Source organism: Hylaeus volcanicus, chromosome 8 (assembly GCF_026283585.1).
Source record: "Hylaeus volcanicus isolate JK05 chromosome 8, UHH_iyHylVolc1.0_haploid, whole genome shotgun sequence".
Classification (NCBI taxonomy): Eukaryota; Metazoa; Arthropoda; class Insecta; order Hymenoptera; family Colletidae; genus Hylaeus; species Hylaeus volcanicus.
Window position 1 is genome coordinate 369,019 of NC_071983.1, and position 21,509 is coordinate 390,527.

Consider the following 21,509-nt stretch of genomic DNA (forward strand, 5'->3'; position numbering starts at 1 on the left):
ATCATCATCGAGTCGACTCAAGGTTTCACGATCAATTTATTCATTCGAGACTATATAGCGAGCAGCTGCTGGAAAACCTGAAATGTAATTTTAGCTTCGAACACGTCGCGTCACAGAGTCTTCTCTCCTTTTTCCACGCGCTCGATAAAACTCACTTCGCGAGTCATTCGTATTCCCCGTGTATCCGCGGCAAAAAGTCCCAGCATGTCGGCGCTCAACCATCCGAGGGAATCCTTCTTCCACACCTCCAACATGGAAATTGTCGTCTACGAGGTACTAACGATCCTGTCGAAGGATCCTCGAGGATACGAGCATTTCAAGTCGAGAGAGTTGAATCAAAGACTCGAGGAGTTTGAACAGAATGAAACTAACAGGAGCTTATTAACGACTGTTGGAAAAGTTCTGTGCTGGTGACAGGATTAAATAGGAAATTTCATTCAGGTATATTTTTGCCATTTTCAAGAATAACAAGACCAACTACTTTATTTACTATAATTGATTACGAATACATTTTCTTGGTTTCCATAGCCACAGAAAGATTCCTAATAAAAATTGGAGGCGAGGCGAGAGTTTCTCGTCGAGAGGTGTAGGTAGGATGCGTTCCCAAGCGATCGGTTGCCAAATTGTGATTTACGCGCGTGCTGGCCGCTTGTTTGCATACCGTCCGTTCAGGAGACAGATGGCAGAGAAGCCGTAATGCAATTTTAACTTGGCAGCGAGCGGACGGCTGTCGCGCGGGCTCTTCTCGTCCTGTTCCGTCCTCGACGAAACTCACTTCTCGCCGTGGCGACATTCTTCCAGTATATACTTACACACAGGGAAACTCGACAAGGGACTCGCGATGGAATTTTTCTCCCTGTTCCTGTTTTGCGGTTAAGCTAATTTATTGGCACTAATCGATCGTAGCTCGCGACGACTGTCCCGTGGATTCCTCGGATCCCTCGATGTCGCCTCGCGACCAGGAAGCCGTAACAAGCCTTTATTGTTGAATTATCGCGCGAGAGACGATACCACGGGGTCGCGAGCCACGCACCGCGAGGGAAATTCTTTCTCGATCTTGATAACTGTTTCTGCTTTCACAAAGTCGATGGGAATTGCATGCACGGCCGATCGGATGCGTTCATCGCGATTGGAGATCGCTGCCGCCGCCACGCCGCGCCGGCTACATTGAGGAACGATCGACCACTCGAGGAATACTTGTGATACCCTACGGTCGCGACGTTCATTTACATCCATTCGATCCAACGCTGATTATGGTTATTATAATTATTATAACTCGTGAGTTGCAGTCACTCGACGCACGGGATGCTCGTCGTAACGAAATGGTCGGACGTCATGATTCTCGGGACACTGTCAATAATCGTGGACGAAAAATCAGAATAGGAATGGAATACGAGTTAATTAGCATTTGATCACTGACGGAGAACGATATTAAAAATTGTCCAGAATTAAGTCTATCGTATGTTATTTCATCCATTCACCTAATAGTATTCACCACTTGCTGTTCGCAGTGGGCTCGCTAGAGGCCAAACGGGAACCTCCATTGCCTTTTTTTCCGCCCTCTTCGTCATCGTTCCGTGACTTCAGTACCGTTTAGAGCTCGCACCGTTCAATTTGCGGGACGCACCATTCCGCGGAAACGACGGATGATTCTGCAAAAGCGCACCAGTGACTCAGGTTGACGTTTAGAGGAGTCTACGAGTGTCGAAAGTAGCCCAGGTCGAACAGAGTTCCTTTATAACTGTCCACCGGTCCATGCAGATCATCGGGATCTGCTCGTTGACGTTGTCGCGGGATGCCATTCGTTCGATTGTTTTTGCACGGAAATTACATTCGCACGCATCTTTCCGTTCGCCAGATTGCAATGTTCTAATGCTAATCTAGCCTTCCCGCGAAAGGAATCATTGTAACGCGATTGAAAAGATTCGAAGGAAATTCCTTGAAACGATTTCCTTTCGTTCTGGATTTCTTGCACCAACCCTGAGTCATGGTGATTGCATGCAACGGGACCTCGTACTACACGTATTATTGCTTTGGGTAAACACCGTGTGTCGTTTGATCTGTTATTATTTACTCTAACAACTAGCTGCTAGCTGTAGGAGGCTGCTTGAAAATTGTTGAGAATAACAGAACTTCTCTCGAGGAGAGATAATATATTTTCGTTTTTTATTTATTTTGTTTCATCTATTATTATTTACTCTACCGACTGTACGAGGCTTGTTTGAAAACTGTCGAGGATAACAAAACCTCCTTGAACAGACACATATTAAATATACATATTTAATGTAGGCTCTGTAAACTTCAATAACAGATTGGCTCTCTAGTGTTGTTGCTTTGATAAACATCGTGAGTCGTTTGATCCATTATTATTAACTCTATTGTTTGTGCAAGGGTTGTTTGAAAATTGTCAAGTTGGAACAGAAGATTCATGAAAAGAAATAATATGTTCATTTCATAATGTAGGCTCTGTAGACTTGGATAACCGGTTTGTACCCTGGTGTTGTGGTTTTAAACTTAAGAAAACTCCAAGAAGAAAACGTCCTTAGCAACGCTGAAATGAAGACTGGATGTTGAATAGGTCTTTGAGTGCTCGATGAATCGGACAGGGAAGAAAGGGCTAGTTATTGCAACTTGGAGTCTCCTGACTTCTTTTCTATGGGAAGTAGATAGCTTCTTCAACGAACTAGAAGGTTATAGGCATCGTTGAACCTTAGAAACTCCTCTGTGTCCTGTGTGAGACACTACTACATGGAAACTTCGACATATGTCTTACATCGGTATTGTAACGAAGTTGTATGAAACTTGACTTGATAAAACTGAGTAACAGCTACCAGATTTCCACTTTTCTTGAATATTCTCTCTTGCGAAGATAACTTTTTCGGAAATAGATAAAAGTCGTAGTATTCTATACATATACTTCGATACACGTTTCGTATCAATTGGATAAATATTTTTAATTAATTTCAATTAATATTCAGAAAATAATGTTGAAACAACACTTATGGCGCGAAATCTTCATAGTTATTATTTTTAATTATATACTTGGTGATTTTCTGGTGATAATGATATAAATATTTGGCGAAGTAAGCCAGTTTAGCTTCCGAGACCCATATTAGAATTCTTCAAAAATACATTGTAATTTCATTGAAAAATTGTAAGATAAATGAACTTGTCTATTCGTGGGTTGTCTAAGCTTGACATTTAATCTGTATCGTTTGTTTGTTTGTTTAGCATGGTTGAGATTAGGGGCGAGATCTCCGAGTCAGCGCCAGTCCCGATCTTAGGGGTTGGCGTCAGGCAAGGCGGCACCCTAGTTACTGGAGAGCTGAACGTCAGTCCAGGGACACCTCTGCAGATGGAAATCTTTTTAGACAACCACTCTGCACCAGTTTATGGTCTGTTGGTCAGCTACATGTTGGTCACTGACACCAAGTCACAGGAGGAAACCATAATCATTAATGGGTAATATGACATAATAGCGACTCTTTTAATTACTCTTAGACATGGATTTAGCTCTTAGACGGGAAAGAATTTACTTTTATTCTCTAAGAAGTTTGTTTTTCAAGAAAAGTATGTGTTGTATACATCTGCTATTATAATATTACATATACTAATGCGAAAGAAATTTGTTTTCAAGTTATTCTTAGTGTTCGATTAAGAAATCATGTAACCATATCTACCATACCTAAGAATGAAATCTTCCGACATTCCAAAGGTCTCATATATTGATTTTACACGATCTGTTTGCCTTTAGGTGCTCCGTGGATCCCTATCTCTTCGAGAACTTCAACACCGTGGACGGAGACTTCCTGACGGCGAAATTCCGGGCATTCAAGTTCCCAGAAAGCACATACGTTCAGTTTCGTGGCACCGTGAACGTCTGTTTAGACAAGTGCCAAGGGGTATATTGATTCTTGCCTGTCGCATGCTCGCAAACTCCGTTTGGTTTAAGTCGGTGCTGTCTACAAGAGCCTCTTTCACGTCTTATCATTCTTCGCTACGTGACATATTACGCTTTTTAATTGACTGTTAAAACTTGTTAGGGATTCACGTGTGTATTAAAAAAAGTTATCAAGTCGCAGAAATTCTAAGACAAGTACACTATACAGTTTCTGATAGTTGTAGAGAACAAGAAAGATTAAAAGAAGAAATTACGAACTCTATCGAAGTTTTAGTCAGTAATTACAAGGCTTGTAATTGACAAATAGACTTTATAGTATATTGTAATATGAACAGCACTAGCTTGAACCATCGAATCTTTAGATGCATTCGTGTGCTAATTCTTTGGACCGTTTCAGATTGAATGCAGCAACGGCCGAGTAGGCTTCGGTAGAAAGAAGAGGGCCATAGAAGTCTCGAATAGCGACAAAAACAAGATCTTCGAGGTGACCATGTCCACGTTCATCAAGGTCGACTTTGAAGATGACACTGTGGTTGACGAAGGTAATACGATCGTTCATTCTAGCTTTCGTTATTGTTAAAAACACTGATGGAAAAAGAGAGGTTTTTGGAGACTTACTAACGAGGAGAGGATACCAAGTGTAGGTGACCGATTTCGATGTGCTTTGGTACAGACCTTCTTTATCGAAAACTACTGTATTTCAGCCATGTTGACGCATTACCATGGTGTTCTCTCTTAAGACAGGAAAATCTTATTTTTGCCTCGGTGCTTCTGATATTATAATAATTTAATGAAAAATCAGCCAACTGGTTACTTTCCACAGCTCTGTCGCAGTTGTACATCAGAAAGGGGAAGAACAGGACGAAAGCCAGGGCAGCGATCGCGAAGGATGTGATAGAAAATACAGGTTGGACGACGATCAGAACGGAAGAAGGAGCCATCATAAAACAGGAATTTCACGAACTGTCCGTATACAAGTCCATGGGTACAGAGAATGGTTCCTCGTGTAGGACGTTGTCTTTCGCCATCGGGCTTCTCCTCCTCTATCTTTGCAAGCTCTTGTAGAATTTAAGGGGAACAGTTTCGATAACTGACGAATAATCGCCAATTGTAAATAAAAAGCAGCTTGAGAGCCGGCTGGATTCGAGGCTACCACCGAGAAAAGGGGACCGAATTTCTTGCTGGTTGTTAGTATAATTCTTTTCCTTTACGCGTAGAGACAAACGGTGAATTTGGATCCCGTCCAATTCGTGTGATATCGAATCGAAATGGAACGCGATCTGCTCCGATAGACGCATGGGTTCTTTGTTGGACAATGGTTCCCAACAGCTGTCCGTGAACGAAAATTTGTAATTAGTGAGAACGCTTTATTTGCAAACGAGTTGTCAAACTTCCTCCGGCACTAACGATAACATTTTATTCGTTTCTAAAAGTACTCGTACGCTTCAACAATGTGGACCTTGTAAAAAATAATTAATCTATTTTATTCCTAACAAGTTATTGTGAAATTTTGTTATAGTATAACATAATCTTCGCTGTTGAACATTTGGAAACTAGACATCATCTAGGTAGAAAAAACTATTTAAATACAAATCGAATGAGGATACTTTCTCTCTAGCCATTATTCGATGGGTTCGAATTTCCATGAGTCTCGAATACACGAATAAAGATAGCAGGATGAAGAACATAAAACGTTGGTTGATTAAACAAGTATCTTCACTCATCGAATGCATCTACTTCGAACAATAGATACTTTTGAATTTTTATTTAAATCTATCGGAACTTTCTTTGAAAATGTGTGCCTTACAAATGGCAGCCTCTTCCAAGTGTGTCATGACGTTAAAAATGTTGGGAAGCACTGTCATCGGGAGAACAATTGCGAAGATTACGAGTTGATTTTAGGGTTGACATGAAAGAAACCGTGCTCAAGAAACTTCTCCGCTTTGCGACCGCCGAATTTTCCAAATATTTCTTCGGAATTTCCTTCCTCCTTGTTCTTGTTGTCTCTGTCGTTGACAGAGAAGAAAATTGGCCTTTGCGAGCGGAGAATTCCGGGTACCTAGTCGCGCGACGAACTGTAACATCGCGCTACTACTTAAGCAGTAGTATAGACGATCACGAGGGTAATTAATTGCTGCTATAATCACGACTTAATTATAACGGAAACGACGCGCAAGTGTAAAGTAGTATTAATGAAGCGAGAGTGAAACGCGAAGAAACTTGGTCGTTCCAGGAGTGAATAAAAACTCGCGTAGAGACATTAAAAAAATTCATATGTACTTGGAATGTTTAACACTCATGTATACAGGACAATTCCGTATAAAAATATATTAATATACCTTTGGCTTCGAGTAATATCAGATACAGAGTAACGATTACGAGATTGGGGTTACACCAATGTTTTTCGATCTTTTTATAGCGCAATGTAAATTGCGCAATTCTTTGTTCCCACTCAACGTAAAATTATCAATGAAAATGTAAAGTGATTGCAAATGATGGCACTTATATTACTTGAAAAAAGAACGGGTCATCTTTGCATTTATTTAAGGGTTACATACCTTCTCAACTTTGGGCGAATTTATCATTTCTATTTATTAAAAATTTTTTGTTTTTGTGGTATTAATATAAACATGTATTTAATAATATATAATTAAAGTTATGCACTCTTTATCTCACATGACGGAATCATGGAGACTATAAAGTCACTGTTTCTTTAAGGACCTAATATTTGTTATTATTGTCTAAAACCAGACAAACCTTAACAAACCTCTAAAAAACTAATTTCTACAATTTTAAAATTGTCAGAGTTGAAAAGGTATGTAAGTATTTATCGTTTTGTCACTTCACCACTAATTTATGTTACATGCGGAAAATTCCAAATTTAGTTTCTGGAATGGGTGCGTTAAGCGCTGCGGATAAACTGAGGCCAAGCACCAACCTGGTGTCCACGGGATCAATAACGCCATCATCCCAAAGTCTGAAAACAACATGAATTTTTATGGGATCCGAAGAGAAAAATGTACGGGATCTATACGAGATGAACCTTACCTAGCACTGGAGTAGTACGGGCTACTCTCCCTCTCGAACTTTTCTATGATCGGTCTCTTCAGAGCCTCCTCCTCTTCCTTAGTCCACTGTTAAAATCGTCGAAAGAATAAAGTTGAATAAATCATTTATATCATTTTAGGCATAGAACACAGCTCATTCTACAAGAGAATAAGAACCTCTCGATTTGAAGAGAGCCTCCTTTGATCTGGTAACTAGGTAGGAACAATGTACATAAATTTCTCAACTCTACAATCGATGATCATCGTGTCAAACAAGATGAGTCTCGATATTAGACCAGTCCTCGTTCCCTTTACTTATAGGATCACATTTTTCTTAAATCTTTCCAAGCTCCTGGCATACCTCTTTCCCTTCTCGCTGACGTTGTTCCCTGGTGATTTGAACCAACACTCCAGCAGCCTGTTCACCTCCCATCACAGATATCCTGGCATTCGGCCAGGAATAAAGGAATCTCGGGGAATAAGATCGGCCGCACATGCCTGCGTTAAATTCATCAAAATAAACAGGAGTATCTATTGAATTTCGATTGAAAATAATCGTTTATTAATTGTACCGAAATTCCCTGCCCCATACGATCCTCCAATCAACACCGTAATTTTTGGTACTCGGGCACAGGCTACAGCGGTCACCATTTTCGCTCCGTTTTTGGCAATGCCACCAGTCTCTGCATCCTTGCCCACCATAAATCCTATAATTTCACAAAAACTGTATTATTTGCATGAAATGTATGAAATAAATTTTGATCTACAAGTAACAAATAACAAATAAATTCTGTATAGCGTTAGATGAATCAACATTCTTTTAATAAGAATTGTAATTGTTGTTTGACATTCAAATTTTATTATTTATTATTTGTTATTTAAATAAAAATTTATTCCACACTGATCCGAAGGTGTAAGCTCAGCCGTGTTAGTAGCAATTTATGACTGTATTGTGGCTATTATACTTGATGATAAAGGTACGTGAATTACAATTTACGAATAACTAACAATAAGTAGAAATTAACTACATAGTACTAATAACTAAATAGTTGAAATTAAAACTTCTATCCTTTTGAATAAATTCGAAAATATTACTCTTATGAACAAATTAAAAATGTTTGTTTATATAAATAAATAAAAAATTTCTATTCTGTATTGAAAATAAAATTTGACCAGTTTACAGGTGTTACCTGTAATATTCTGCAAGAAGATGAGAGGTATCTTCCTCTGCGCGCAGAGTTGTACAAAATGCGCACCTTTTAAGGCACCCTCTGAGAAAAGCACGCCATTGTTTGCGAGTATTCCTACGGGATAACCGTATATTCTCGCAAATCCCGTGACCAGTGTCTCGCCGTACTGTGCCTTGAATTCGCGAAACTTTGAACCATCCACGATCCTCGCGATCACTTCCCTGACGTCGTAAGGTCGTTTCAAGTTCACACCAACGATACCATAAATCTCATCGATCGCGTGCACGGGTGGTTCCACTTTTTTTGTAACGTTCACATGCATTGGTCGCTGTCTATTCAAGTCTTTAACAATTTGACGAGCTAGGTACAGAGCGTGGCTGTCATCTATGGCGTAATGATCGGTCACACCTGATGTCCTAAGACCAAGTGATTACAATTTATCGAGTATAAAATAACGGCTTGTATAACGTTGATAAAATGTTTATACATATGAAATTTAGAAGAAATAACAGATGAAAAATTGTTCACCTGCCATTCGTTATTTGAAATCTTTATCTGGATAAATAATTTGCTCGTCTCATTAATTACCGACAATGAAGCGCTGCGCCGCCTAAATCCTCCGCGGAAACGTCCTCACCAGTGGAAGCCTTTACCAAAGGTGGTCCAGCCAAGAAAATCGTACCTTGTTTACCAACTATGATGTTCTCGTCAGCCATAGACGGTACATACGCGCCTCCTGTACACATCGATCGAATAATAACGCTTATATGTATACAGTGTTTCGTTTAAAGCAAAATGGTTAAATATCTCCGGAGGAGATGAAACTATCGCAACAAATTTCTTAACAAAAATAATAATATATATTATTAATTTGATAAAACGCGAACGAACTGATCGCACAATCTATTTAATATAATCGTTGTGCAAAAAAGTCTTAAGTACAAGAAGCGTGCAATAGTCAGACCTGCAGTGCAGCTCCCCATAACTACCGCGATCTGCTCGATCCCCTTTGCGCTCATGTTTGCTTGGTTGTAAAAGCATCTGCCGAAATGCATTTTATCCGCGAACACGTCATCTTGTCTGGTCAAATTCGCCCCGCCACTGTCTACTAAATATATGCAGGGCAAATTATTCTCCTCCGCGATTTCCTGGGCCCTTAAATGCTTCTTTACCGAGATGGGGTAGTAAGAGCCACCCTTCACGGTCGCATCGTTCACGATTAACACACACTCGGTCCTGAGATGATGAAAGTACTTTAACGGCGAGGACGCAAAATCGTGTAAATTGTGCACGTCAATTAGTTTGGACGCAAAAAAAAAAATCATGAAAATTGCCACGAGATGAGTGAAAATAAAAAAGCAACCTCTGAATCGAAAATTCAATGATATTTACCCTTCCACTCTCCCTATGCCAGTTATAACGCCACCAGCTGGTACTTCCTCTTTCCCGTACAATTGATAACCAGCCAATTGTGAAAATTCAAGAAACGGGGAAGTTCGATCGAGAAGCGTGTTAATTCGCTCTCGTGGCAAGAGTTTGCCTTTGCTCGTGTGCTTCTGTCTCGCTTTCTCTCCTCCACCATCCGCGATTTTTTCGACAGTCTTCTTCAATTTGCGCACTATATCTTCCATTTGAAAGTAATTCTCCTAAAAAAGAAATCTTTTCCTCGGTTAGTCGCGAAACCCCACGTAATATAACCCGCGGTAAAGAAACGATCTACATATGTATATGTATAGAATTAAATTCTTATCACTTTGGTTTTTTTTTTTGAACTGTTACTGAAAATATATATCTTTGCATCTTGGCAATTTTATTCAGTTTTAATAGTTCTATATTCTTTTAAGGTAACTTTGTTTAGAAAAAGAAATGAATAAATTTAAAATTGGTTTTAAAAATATACGTGGCTTTCGAAGCACATATTTATAACTTGACAATTTTTACTGAATTCAGATGGTTACATTTTCTAATTTAGATCCTGTACGCAATGTTTAGTAAAACAATTCACGAAAAGTAACGAATAAATGTACAATATTAAGAAAATTAGGAGATTCGCGTGAATCTTCTTGAATTTTACTTAAAATTATACATGTATCCCATGTTAAATCAGGTATTTTTTTAAGTAACATTTCGAATTTGGCTTAAATTTGGATATGTAGTCTTTGATAATATATTATTTGAAAAACTGGGCCAACTTCACTGGTCAAATAAGCAATAATAAAAGATTATCGAAACAAAATGACTTTGAATAAAAGAAAAACTTTCTTTAGTATCTTTAAAATATGTTCTTTTTTACCAACCGAAGAACATTAAAATATTTGAAGAAATTGGACAGTATTGTCCCGGGCGCCATAAACCCATGAGTCATCCCTACTTTTCAAACAGCTGTAAAATGAATAATTTTTAAATCTTTAAAGAAACCTTTGTCATGGGTTAAAAATTACAATGTATTCAAATTTCAGCCAAATAAAAAATATGAAAATAAAAAGTATCTGACTTTGGCATACGTGGCTACTAATCACATGGTAATGGTAATCATGTCGTCAGGTCGTCACTCTCCGCAGTGTTCAAATAAACAACTTCCATTTATCATATTCAAAAAGTAATAAAACAAGTTGTGTAGCTTATATCGCAGTATTCTATTGTGCCCTTTTAAAAGATACTGAAGATATCAGAGATACAAAAGTGAAAAACATTAAAAAAATTTCGTTTCTTAGTAACGAGAAATGTGTTTCATAATTCTAACCTGATAATCTGACGAGTTAACGTCTTGCCTGCTGCCGATAATGTTCGCTTCATCGTGGAATGTTTTTGCAATTAAGCGCAAGTGCCTAGTTAACAAACTATTCTTTCGCCACATCGTTTACCGATTTTCAACTATCAAATAACCTCGATGAAACTCGCGCACATTCACAACAATACGTTTCACGATCTTCATGTAATTAATCACACTGTTTACTCATAGAATTCTGATTAGAAATTAGAGTTCAAAACCTTATGCGAGTTGTTTACAGTTAAGGCAGAGATAATGTTTATCGAGAAGAAATTTAGGAATGAAGTGAACTTTTCAAATTTGTATTACACCAAGTTGAAGTAGTGAAAATCCGTTTCTTCGTGTATTTTAGTTAGAAAAAGGTGAACTCTGATACATTGATTACGAAATTCCTCTTACACACTACAATATAAAGTTATGATATTGATAGAAAACGAAGTGAGGTTAGATGACAACTATTTATCACACCCTTATATTATCTGTTCACCGTAACTCTACTAAATGGTGGGACAAGTGTAATAAAACAGGTAGATTAAGTAAAGGTACTCTAACAAAACACACATTAATTATGCAGAAATATAATTTGAGTAAGGAATAAATTTGTACAGGTTATGAATGTAATATATATATATATATATATTACCTAAGTTTGTCTTACAAATTTGGACTTATAAATTTAATTCTATATTTTCTACAAATATTAAAAAAATATATATATATATATATATACATGTATATACAGTAATATACAAAAACAATATGCTTCCATCTTAACCTAAATTCAAAAATGCAGTTTGGTAATGCCATAGCTTGAAGTGGCAGCATCTAAAAAATAATAGTTTTATCAACTTGGATCTATTAAAAATTTCTTATTAGTTTGAAGTGTAGTATACGTTTGTTAATTTTGTGTCAAAATTTCAAACTCACTTTTTACAAAGATGATTATACAATGTATAGATCTGCATATCCAATTGGAATGTAGATTGTGCTCTTTTTAGTAACAGTTTGTCTGGTTAATCTTGATGTTTTCGCGCTATCGATGTTCACAGCTGTATAACTTTCATGTCTTGTTAGCTTCATTGCATTAATGTTTAGGTAAAAATACTCATAGCTTTAACAAAGCCTCTTGTGAAATTAGATTTCCTTTTAACTTTTGTATTACATCCTTTAGCGAAGAAATGGTCTTTTGTAGACGTTTCACTTTCTGTGTTAAAACTCTGTTGGATTTACGTGTAATACGTAAACTATCATGTAGAGCACGTAATTTTCCTTCGGGAGTACTCGGTGTATTAGAGTAGTTGTGATCACGTTTTACTATTTCTGTGAAATATGTATGTCTTATACTTTTACTGCTTTTTGCTGAACTTACTTTTTCCGGTGCATGTATTTTGGGACCTGTGAATGGAGATAACAATCATTTTATTAAGTAATACAATTAAGAAACAAATCAAATAGATAATATAAATGTTACATATGATTTAAATACATACTTTCTTTAGGACTATAGCAATCATGAGACTCAATGACTGTTTCAGTTACAGTTGTAGGTTCATGCTGATGTTGCATAATTACATTTTCATCTACAAGAATCAGATGTCAACAATGATTACAGATCATTTCCGGCTACATGATTTCAATCATAACTTTTACAAAAGTGCTTAAATGGTACCTAGTAAAGGCCTGTCTATACTAGATGCATTATTTTCTTCTGTGAACAGAGTTGGCACACTACCTTTCTTCAACCTGACACAATTAAATTTTTGTTCCAAACACTCTGGTGCAAAATGTTTTGAACACAGAACAGAGCCAGGCTTAGGGGTATAGTTCTCTTTACTAATATGTGCAATCCATAATTGCAACTGCTCCACATCTTTTGGAAATCTAAAAAAGCAGTATACTGTTCAATTACAAAAACATAACCTATACAGTGTTAAATATTGGCATTAACTCCCTTACTGTTAAACTAACGTACCGATACGTTAGTATAAAAAAAATTTGAGGGTAACGAAAGATTGAACGGTTTAATTTAAAACTCACTTGTGAAAGGATACTCCAGGCGTAGACTTCTCTCGTTTACAAATTTCACACTTTGCCATGTTTTTTACGTTTTCCAGAATAACAAACTAGCGCAAGCCACTAGTATATTTTAAACTGTGTTCACTATTTCATCATAAAGAATTCAGGGATACCAGATTCGAGCAGATTCGAGCCCCAGGTTCAGCATCGACGGTGGCGTCGCCTGGGTTTCTACTTCACCATTTACGCACACAACTTACAACAGTATGTAGATGTATCTGACAGGATTCGGGAAAATAAAACTGTACGGACTTGGACTAAATAGTTGGCTCTTTATTGTCTTCCCGAAGTTCACAGTGCATGGAGTGCTATTAATTTTGATTAAAAGTGCTACGTGTAGAGGACACATAGGAATGTATTCCCAATTTTTTTCAGATTTTTCTACATTTATTTGCTGCTAAATATTTATTACAAAGCAAGAGTATACATCTGTAGTCATAAAATCTTCTACTAGAAGAAGAGTTTCCACTGCCAAAACACTTTCGTGTTTAAGCTGTGTGCATATGTAAAATTGAAAACACTTCATAGGATGGTTTCTTTATAAACATTTCCTAAATATATCTCTCTTTAAAGTGTTTTTTGAGTAGTTGTCCCAAACTGCCCAAATTCATTCGATTGTTCATTGATTTTCTACAAACAGTATAGGAACTTTTTGTATTTATTATTTTAAATACAATTACATAATAAATGTAGAGGATAATAAAATAGGTTAGCGCTTGTGTGATTACGCCAATAAATAATTCTTAAAAATATTTAATTTAATATTTGTTTTAGTTCTAGTGGCGCCATCATCGGTGGCAAAACGCCCAAGTTTGTCAAGAAATAGTTTCAGTTTTCACCGCTAGATGGCGCACCCAGTTTTTTAAAAAATTCGTTGCAAAATGTTAGAGCCAAAGAACGTTTCTTCACTTGAATTTCAATATCCCAATGCTTGTAGTCTAATAACAAGTTTCTTATTCGATGTAATAAAATAAATATAATCGACAACATGAATATCATATCTGTTGTTGGTAAGAATCAAATTGATGACGCCATCTGGTACCTGATGGAAGCGTCTAAAACTATTTCGCTACAAATTTGGCCGTTTTGCTATAGATGGCACTGATCATAGGTATAACCTTAATTCGGCCAGTTCACATGGTTATCTGTTTATTAATTCGTGCTCTGTTCGCTAAATGGCAGAACGATCGCGGGCCGAGGTTGATCAGTTGTTGTACGTCTCCTTAGAGAGACAAGTTGGTGATTATCGTGTTGGAAGTGTTCTCTTGACACTTGACGTTACGAATTATCGAATTGCTTGTAAGGTTTCTTCGGAATGAAAATGGTGTAAGAACGAGTATTGCAAGGAAGATGAGCAGGATCGCGAAAATGGCCTGTCCGGGAGGTGGCTTGTACGTCGTCGAAGGCGAAGTCTGCCTCCTGTTGACAGCTATGAGACGAGGTGCACGATGGTCCTCGCACTCCCATCAGGTTAGAACGCATTGTCAATCACTTTTATTTTTATGATGTGATACTTAGTTTTATTATCAACGAAAAATAAAATAGTCTCACCCATGTCAACTTTTGATTGTCTTTATGTAACATTATCACGTGGATTTATTTTGATAGTTGTCAAATCAAACAGGTTGCAAGAAACAGTATGGTAATATATCAGAATGTGTGACAGTATTATTTTACGTGATTATTTCGCACTTATATATTTACACGTTATTTTTTAATTCGAAGATGATTGCCTTTTGATTGCATTCTTGCAATATTTGTAATTGATATAATAATTAAAGGACGACGATCAGGACACTCTCGTGAAAGGTTTAACCACCTTGAAGGAGGCACTGCACGAAGCTAAAGATTTGTCTCAATTAGAACCAGGAGTGTTCCTAGCTCCGTTCCTAGAAATTATCAGATCCGAAGAAACAACAGGACCTGTTACTAGCCTTGCATTGTCTGCAGTTAATAAAATGATATCTTATGGTCTTATTGGTAGGCACTGTATTGTAAAAGTGGATGTTATAGTTAGGACAGAATATAATAGTGATACAATTATTGTAGATCACGATCATCCTGCGATAGCACAATGCGTAGAGGCTGTAGCTGATGCTGTTACACACGCAAGGTTTGTTGGAACCGATGCATCAGGAGATGGCGTTGTTTTAATGAGAATACTACAAGTTTTGAGAGCCCTCATGTTATCACCAGCTGGAGACTATCTTTCAAATGAAAGTATTTGTGAAATTATGCCAAGCTGTTTTAGGATATGTTTCGAGACACGTCTTAGTGGTAAGGATTTTGGAACATAAACAAATTTGTTTTTAATATCTGTAGCATATATGTATCTGCAGAATTATTGAGAAGAACAGCTGAACATTGTTTGAGGGACATGGTGCAACATCTTTTCACTCGATTACCACAGTTTGCAGATGATACAAGAGTTCTATTAAATATGAAAGTAAGTTAGTAAACCTACCAATTGTATCGACTCTTATAATACCTTTATATTTTTATAGAAAATGAGAACAGACAATATGGAAAATACTCGTAGTAAAAATAGAAGAAATAAGAATCATTTGAAGCAAAAGGTAAAACCAAATCTAAATGACATAGATGATACTGAAACTCCACTTTTGAGTTCTGCTGATAAGGTGAATGCAGGTCATTTGGCAACAACACCTATTGCTCCTGTAGGAAATATAGTTGATATGCAGGGTCCCTTGGATCATGGAACTGTTGAAAAAATAGAAGAGGAAAAGAATGATTCTAAAGATAAGAGTGAGAAAGATATAAATGAAAAAAATGAAAACGCGAAACAGGAAGATGATTTAGATGTTAATAAGAAAGTAGAAGATGGAACAGATGTAAACAATAAACTGGAAGATGGTACAGATCTAAAGAAGAAAGTAGAAGATGAAACAGATACAAAGGCAAGCAAAGAAACAGAGAAAAGTACAAATACCTCGATAGAAAAAGAACAAGTTTCCCATGAGGAAAATAAGAGTATTGAAAAAGAAGATACGGATGAACAGAATCATTCCAAGGAAACACCTCCGGTTAAAATAGAAGATCAAGGTAATTAAAAAAGCTCCATTTCACATGAATCTTATAATATTATCGTCTCTATTATTTCAGTTGAAAATCAATCGGTTGGCGATGACAAAAATATTGATTTAATAGCATCTCCAGCGGGAAGTATAGAAGATTTATCGATAGATGAAAGTACAAGTAGCACGTATAAAGCGTCTAAAGTTAAAGAATCTGAGCAAGTCGAAGAGTACGTCAATGCTCAAGGAGTTCGTTTCACCCCACTACAGCAATTAGCGCCGTACGGTGCTCTATGCATTCGCGAATTATTTCGATTCCTTGTCTCTTTGTGTAGCCCTCTCGAAAAACAAAATAATGAAGTTATGATGCATCTTGGACTGAGTTTATTGCAAGTAGCCTTAGAAATCGCTGCTGATGCTCTTTCCAACTTTCCGTCGTTGCTCGCGCTCGTGAAAGATGATCTTTGCAGAAATCTTATTCTGGTGAGATAATAGTATTAAAAATTGTTTGTTATCTTGAAATCTATTTGATAAATCATATGATAATCGCAGTCATATTTCTTAGCTTCTTGGCACAGATCGATTATCGATCCTTGCGGCGGACTTGCAAGTATCGTTTTTATTATTCGAATCTCAAAGAGAACATTTAAAATTCCAAATGGAGCATTACATAACGAAATTGATGGAAATAGTAAATTCTGACTCGAATAGGATATCGTATGATCAACGAGAATTAGCTCTCGGTACGAATTCTTGCGATGTAAAAATAATATTCGGTTATGTAAAATGATTCAATTGTTGGAAATTTTATTTTTCTCAATTGTAGAAGCCATAGTAAGATTATGGCGAATACCCGGATTACCTGCGGAACTCTATCTAAATTACGACTGCGGTTTGTATTCTACCAATTTGTACGAGGAATTAATGAAGCTTCTGTCGAAGGTATATTTTTTCCTGTATTAAAATACGATAATGTCATCGATTATCAATGTTACCTTCAATACTTGTCGCTAGAACGCATCCGCATTGATGGGCAATATGTATAATATGCAATTCATTTCTTTGGATGCCATAATAATGTTGATTTCTGGGATGGAAGTCAGGTGCAAAGGTTATAAAGAATTATGCAAGCCATCGCGGCATAATGCTTCGCCGAATCTTCCAACGCGAGAGGAACTGCTCGCTATAAAGTCAAACAAGCGAGTACGTTATGATTGTAATAGTTTTTTTTGTTTTTTTTTTTAAGTTTGCACAAATAGTTTAACAGTTACATGATTTTTCTTAATTTAGTGGTTGGTGCTTGGTACTGAAAAGTTCAACGAGAATCCACGAGAAGGAATCGCTAAACTTACGGAACACAATCTATTAGGTGGTAGTCCAGGTAATCCCGATCCAGAAAAAGTGGCGAAATTTTTAAAGGAAAATCCTGGACTTGACAAGAAGGCTATCGGCGAGTACATTAGCAAAAAAGAAAATAAAAACGTTTTGAATTGTTTCGTTCATAATTTCGATTTGAGAAACACCCGAATCGATCAAGCTCTACGACTTTATCTAGAATCTTTTAGACTTCCTGGCGAGGCGCCATTGATCTCTTTGTTGCTCGAAAAGTTCGCGGAACATTGGCACGTGAGTTTGCTATTCCGTTTCCGCGACAATTTATATAACGCGTTGACGCAACGAAAATAAACTTAGATCGCCGTTTGTCTTTCCAGGATAGTAACGGCAAACCGTTTACTTCGGCTGATGCAGCGTTTACCTTGGCGTACGCTGTAATCATGTTGAATGTTGATCAGCACAATTACAACGTGAAGCGACAGAATAACCCAATGAACGCGGATGCGTTTAAAAGGAATTTGAAGAAGGTTAACGACGGTGCTGATTTCGATCAAGACATGCTCGATGAAATATATACCTCCATTAAGTACGACTGTCATTATTATCGTCACTTACTAACCTATTAAGTTTCGATACCGAAATTCATGGCTGATCGAACAATGTAATTCTTAGGAGCGAGGAAATCGTAATGCCAGCTGAACAGACCGGGTTGGTGAAAGACAATTACTTATGGAAAGTGTTGTTGCGCAGAGGAGCTGGACCCGAGACGACCTATTTAAAAGTTGGAAACGCTGGCGAATTCGTAGACAAAGAGCTAGCCGAGCAAGCCTGGGCACCTATCATCAGTGCGCTTTGCAGAGCGTACGACAAAGCACCCGACAGGTCTTTGCAACGCCGAGTCGCGGATACGTTCCTCCGGTTTGTTACGTTTTTCCAGACTCAACACTGAGCGACCACATTGGACAATCATAACGGTATCTTTTTTCTTGATTTTCAGTTGCGCCTCCATTAGTGCTCATTACGGCATGAGCAGCGATTTAGATACCCTCGTGGTCAGTTTATGCAAATTCACGGGGCTCGCTACCGGCGCTGAACCCGACCAAGTGGTCATGCATCTTGGTCGTAGCGGCAAGTGTCAGCTAGCCGCGCGAACTCTATTCAAAATCTCTCGCATGCACGGAGACGCGATGAGAGCCTCGTGGAAGAACATCGTCGACTGTCTGCAATCGTTGTACAAAGCAAGACTGTTACCAAAGAGTCTGATCGAGGGGGAGGATTTCATAGATCCATCGGGAAAGGTATCTCTGCTTCGGGAACCGACTGCGCCGAAGGCACCGCCGGTCGACCAAGGGATATTCTCCAGTTTGTATTCCTACATAGCTCTGGATACCTCGCGGATGTCTCATCCCGCGGAGGCAACCGCGAGGAAGAAAGCCACAGAGTTCGTCGCCACTTGCAATCTCAAACAGATCATAGAGGAGAGCAAGTTCTTGCAGGTTGAGTCTCTCCGTTCCCTCATCGGTGCTCTGGTGTTCACGAACTTGAACGATGAAGACGTGTCGGTGTTCCTGTTGGAGTTGTTGCTAGAGGTAACCATTCAGAATCGCGACAGAGTGATGTGCATTTGGCCGATAGTGCAGGCGCACCTAGATGGCCTGTTGACAACGGCTGCGCGAGAAAATCACCCTTATCTTCTAGAAAGGGTGGCCGTTGGAATGCTAAGGCTAGCGATTCGATTGTTGCGAGGAGAGGAATGCGCGTGGACTGTCTTACTTCCTTTGTTACCTTTGACTCATCTGCCGTCTGCGACTACCGCACCCCTCGCACGTCAAATTGCATACGGTTTATTCGAACTGTTGAAAACTGGTGCCGCCAACATTCATAGCACAGAGGATTGGAGAGTGGTGTTCAGTCTGTTAGAATGCGCAGGCGCTGGCGCGTTGTCGCCGAAGCAGTCGAACACGGTTTTAGACGAAGCCACCAATGCCAGAACGTCGATGTTGGATCCTAGGCCCATCAGTCCCGTGCCCGAATGGGCGTTAATGTCTCCTACGGGAACGGAGGCACCTCTGCCAGTTGCCGCTGACACGATAGTTTTCGATCGCGACCTGCTACCGCACGATCCTGCCGCCCTCGCCAAGTGTTGCGAAAGCTTGACGTTTCTAGTCAGAGACGTGGCGCACGTCACTCCGTTCAACTTCGAGTTGTGCATCCGTTGCGTGAGGACTTTTGCCGAAGCGGTACTTCAGTGTACGGGAAAACGAAGCAGAGTGCACAACACGGCGGAAGAACCCGCCAGCTATCAGCAGAGTCCACTTCAGCTATTAGATTTGATGTATACGTTGCACACCAGAACCGCTCAAGTATTTCGATGGTGGGCAGAAGAGGGTAACGCCATGGAAGGAGTGTCCCTATGGCCGCAGGCATGGAGGCCTCTATTGCAAGGTATCGCAAGATTATGCTGCGATGCTCGCAGGCCAGTTCGTACCGCGGCCATAACGTATCTTCAGAGCACGTTGCTCGCCCACGATTTAGCTCAATTATCCGCGGTGGAGTGGTCTCAGTGTCTAGAACAGGTACTGTTCCCTCTGCTGGCTCAACTACTAGGACCGATAACGTCGAACGATCCTCTCGGCGTGGAAGAGACGAGAGTCAGGGCGGCGATGCTACTGTCCAAAGTCTTTCTTCATCACTTGACTCCTCTGCTGAGCCTTCCCGGGTTCTTACCTCTCTGGCTCACCGTTCTAGACTTGCTCCGAGCCTATATGCACGCGGACAACAGTGAGCTTCTCTTCGAAGCTATACCTGAGTCATTAAAGAACATGTTACTGGTGATGTCATCCGCTAACGTGTTAGCCCCCGATTCTAATCTGTGGGCGCCCACTTGGAGAACAATCGATGGCTTTTTACCTTACTTGAAAGATGAACTTTTCCCCGAACCCCCTCCGCTTCCGCCGCCATTGCAGACACAGCAAACTTCGCAAGTCATCAGTCTGGTGGAGCAGCAGCAACCTTCGTTCCCTGGATCCATAGCGCCTCAGCCAGAAACCGCGTCAGTCGATCAAACGGAACATTCGCCGTGTCAAGAAATAGAGACATCTGTGCTCGCTAACGAAACTCCGAATTCTAGCCCAACGAACAATCTCATACCCATCTCGATACCTCTGGCGCCCTTGTCGTTCGAGAACAAAGAATCGCAACAGGTGATCACACTGGTGAATCAACAGCCTCCAAGCGTTTCGAGTCCAGTCGCTGTGCAACCAGCCGCGCAACAAGTGTTCGACGTATACCAACCAATCGACCACGCGAACATCGAACCTCTAGACCAAAAACTACGGTCAACAACAAAAGAAGAGGATCTCGAGCGATTACCAAAGATTAGTCAGAATAACAAGCAGGATCACGATGTCCTGGCTAAGTACGAAGAATGGAGGCAACAGCATCTGGATGGCTCGCCGTTGCACCAGAACTCTGTGCAACACTTACTGTATAAGCAGGAACCGCAAGATGTCGGAGCAGTGAACTCTTCGCACCGCGAGAACTCGTCCGAGGTGAATCATTGTCTTGCATTCTAGCAGGAGCCTATCCGGTTGCACACTGGCAGTTTTCATCACTTTTTTTCGTTTATGTTCTCGCGCAACCCTTCACGTTCGTTTTAGTTGTAACTGGTCTGACTTCTTATTGTTCAGTTTTTAGGAAAGTCTACCATCGGAGAGTGTAGTAACGAAGAAATGTATAGTAAGAGTAAGAGATACATTGAACTCGTTAATTAGAGCATTGTTTTACGGTCCGCTTTGTTTCGCTGCGCGTTAATCTGTGAGACGTCCTATTTCAACGATGCATCGATCCATCATAGCTTCCTCCTTTTCTCTCATTTCTTCTTTTACTACACTGTACCATACGATTAGCATTAGCTTTATTGGCTGGATATTTGTATATACATATCAGAAACGGAATTTAATAATCGGAATATTTTCTTTGCAGACGACAGCTGTAGATTCTACGGCGGCGACGATGTTTAATTCTGCGGCATATTTTAGCGAGGATCCCGCGGCGGATCGACTATTCGCCGTGACTAATCCTTGACCACTGTACATTCGTTATGTATATTGTATGATATAAATATTTCTATGGAACACGAAAATCCCTTTGTCC

At 39.3% G+C, this 21,509-nt stretch overlaps 3 protein-coding genes across 6 annotated transcripts in view; 2 read left to right on the forward strand and 1 right to left on the reverse strand.

The window, feature by feature from the left end:
- The window catches only part of LOC128880788 (uncharacterized), a 31,521-nt gene extending 25,258 nt beyond the window's left edge, over positions 1-6,263 (forward strand). Inside the window, exons 5-8 of the mRNA XM_054131234.1 lie at positions 3,232-3,462; positions 3,755-3,902; positions 4,299-4,443; positions 4,725-6,263. Coding sequence (XP_053987209.1) covers positions 3,232-3,462; positions 3,755-3,902; positions 4,299-4,443; positions 4,725-4,966 — 766 coding nt within the window. The 3' untranslated portion in view covers positions 4,967-6,263. The remainder of the gene's footprint in view (positions 1-3,231; positions 3,463-3,754; positions 3,903-4,298; positions 4,444-4,724) is intronic.
- LOC128880786 (methylcrotonoyl-CoA carboxylase beta chain, mitochondrial) lies at positions 6,158-12,018 on the reverse strand. Of its 4 annotated transcripts, none has more exons than XM_054131232.1 (10): positions 11,836-12,018; positions 10,882-11,733; positions 9,531-9,784; positions 9,103-9,374; positions 8,727-8,874; positions 8,205-8,554; positions 7,521-7,655; positions 7,310-7,446; positions 6,950-7,035; positions 6,158-6,878 (listed from the first exon to the last, which is right to left on the reverse strand). In XM_054131232.1, exons 2-10 carry the CDS (start codon positions 10,993-10,995, stop codon positions 6,761-6,763), a joined length of 1,614 nt encoding a protein of 537 aa, XP_053987207.1. In that variant the 5' UTR covers positions 10,996-11,733; positions 11,836-12,018; the 3' UTR covers positions 6,158-6,760. The 4 variants fall into 4 exon arrangements, 3 of the variants coding, with proteins under 3 accessions (XP_053987207.1, XP_053987206.1, XP_053987208.1); XM_054131231.1 differs by having other exon boundaries at positions 8,139-8,554; XM_054131233.1 differs by having other exon boundaries at positions 8,139-8,554; positions 9,531-9,797.
- A 2,148-nt stretch (positions 12,019-14,166) lies between these two features.
- On the forward strand, positions 14,167-21,498 carry LOC128880624 (Golgi-specific brefeldin A-resistance guanine nucleotide exchange factor 1). Its single transcript, XM_054130895.1, has 14 exons — positions 14,167-14,454; positions 14,766-14,964; positions 15,034-15,261; positions 15,324-15,430; positions 15,489-16,047; positions 16,108-16,502; positions 16,585-16,762; positions 16,846-16,961; positions 17,034-17,222; positions 17,310-17,645; positions 17,732-17,940; positions 18,027-18,272; positions 18,352-20,905; positions 21,339-21,498. Exons 1-14 carry the CDS (start codon positions 14,335-14,337, stop codon positions 21,438-21,440), a joined length of 5,538 nt encoding a protein of 1,845 aa, XP_053986870.1. The 5' UTR covers positions 14,167-14,334; the 3' UTR covers positions 21,441-21,498.
- Positions 21,499-21,509: the final 11 nt, after the last annotated feature.

Excerpts from the sequence above, each read along its gene's own strand:
- LOC128880786 (XM_054131231.1), bottom strand. The coding sequence starts at position 10,995 with ATGTGGCGAAAGAATAGTTTGTTAACTAGGCACTTGCGCTTAATTGCA. Across the intron at positions 9,375-9,530 it reads GGCATAGGGAGAGTGGAAGG|GACCGAGTGTGTGTTAATCG; the intron begins GTAAATATCATT and ends TCATCATCTCAG. Across the intron at positions 8,875-9,102 it reads TATGGGGAGCTGCACTGCAG|GAGGCGCGTATGTACCGTCT; the intron begins GTCTGACTATTG and ends CGATGTGTACAG.
- LOC128880624 (XM_054130895.1), top strand. The coding sequence starts at position 14,335 with ATGAGCAGGATCGCGAAAATGGCCTGTCCGGGAGGTGGCTTGTACGTC. Across the intron at positions 16,503-16,584 it reads TTTGCAGAAATCTTATTCTG|CTTCTTGGCACAGATCGATT; the intron begins GTGAGATAATAG and ends CATATTTCTTAG. Across the intron at positions 17,646-17,731 it reads AGTTCGCGGAACATTGGCAC|GATAGTAACGGCAAACCGTT; the intron begins GTGAGTTTGCTA and ends TTGTCTTTCCAG.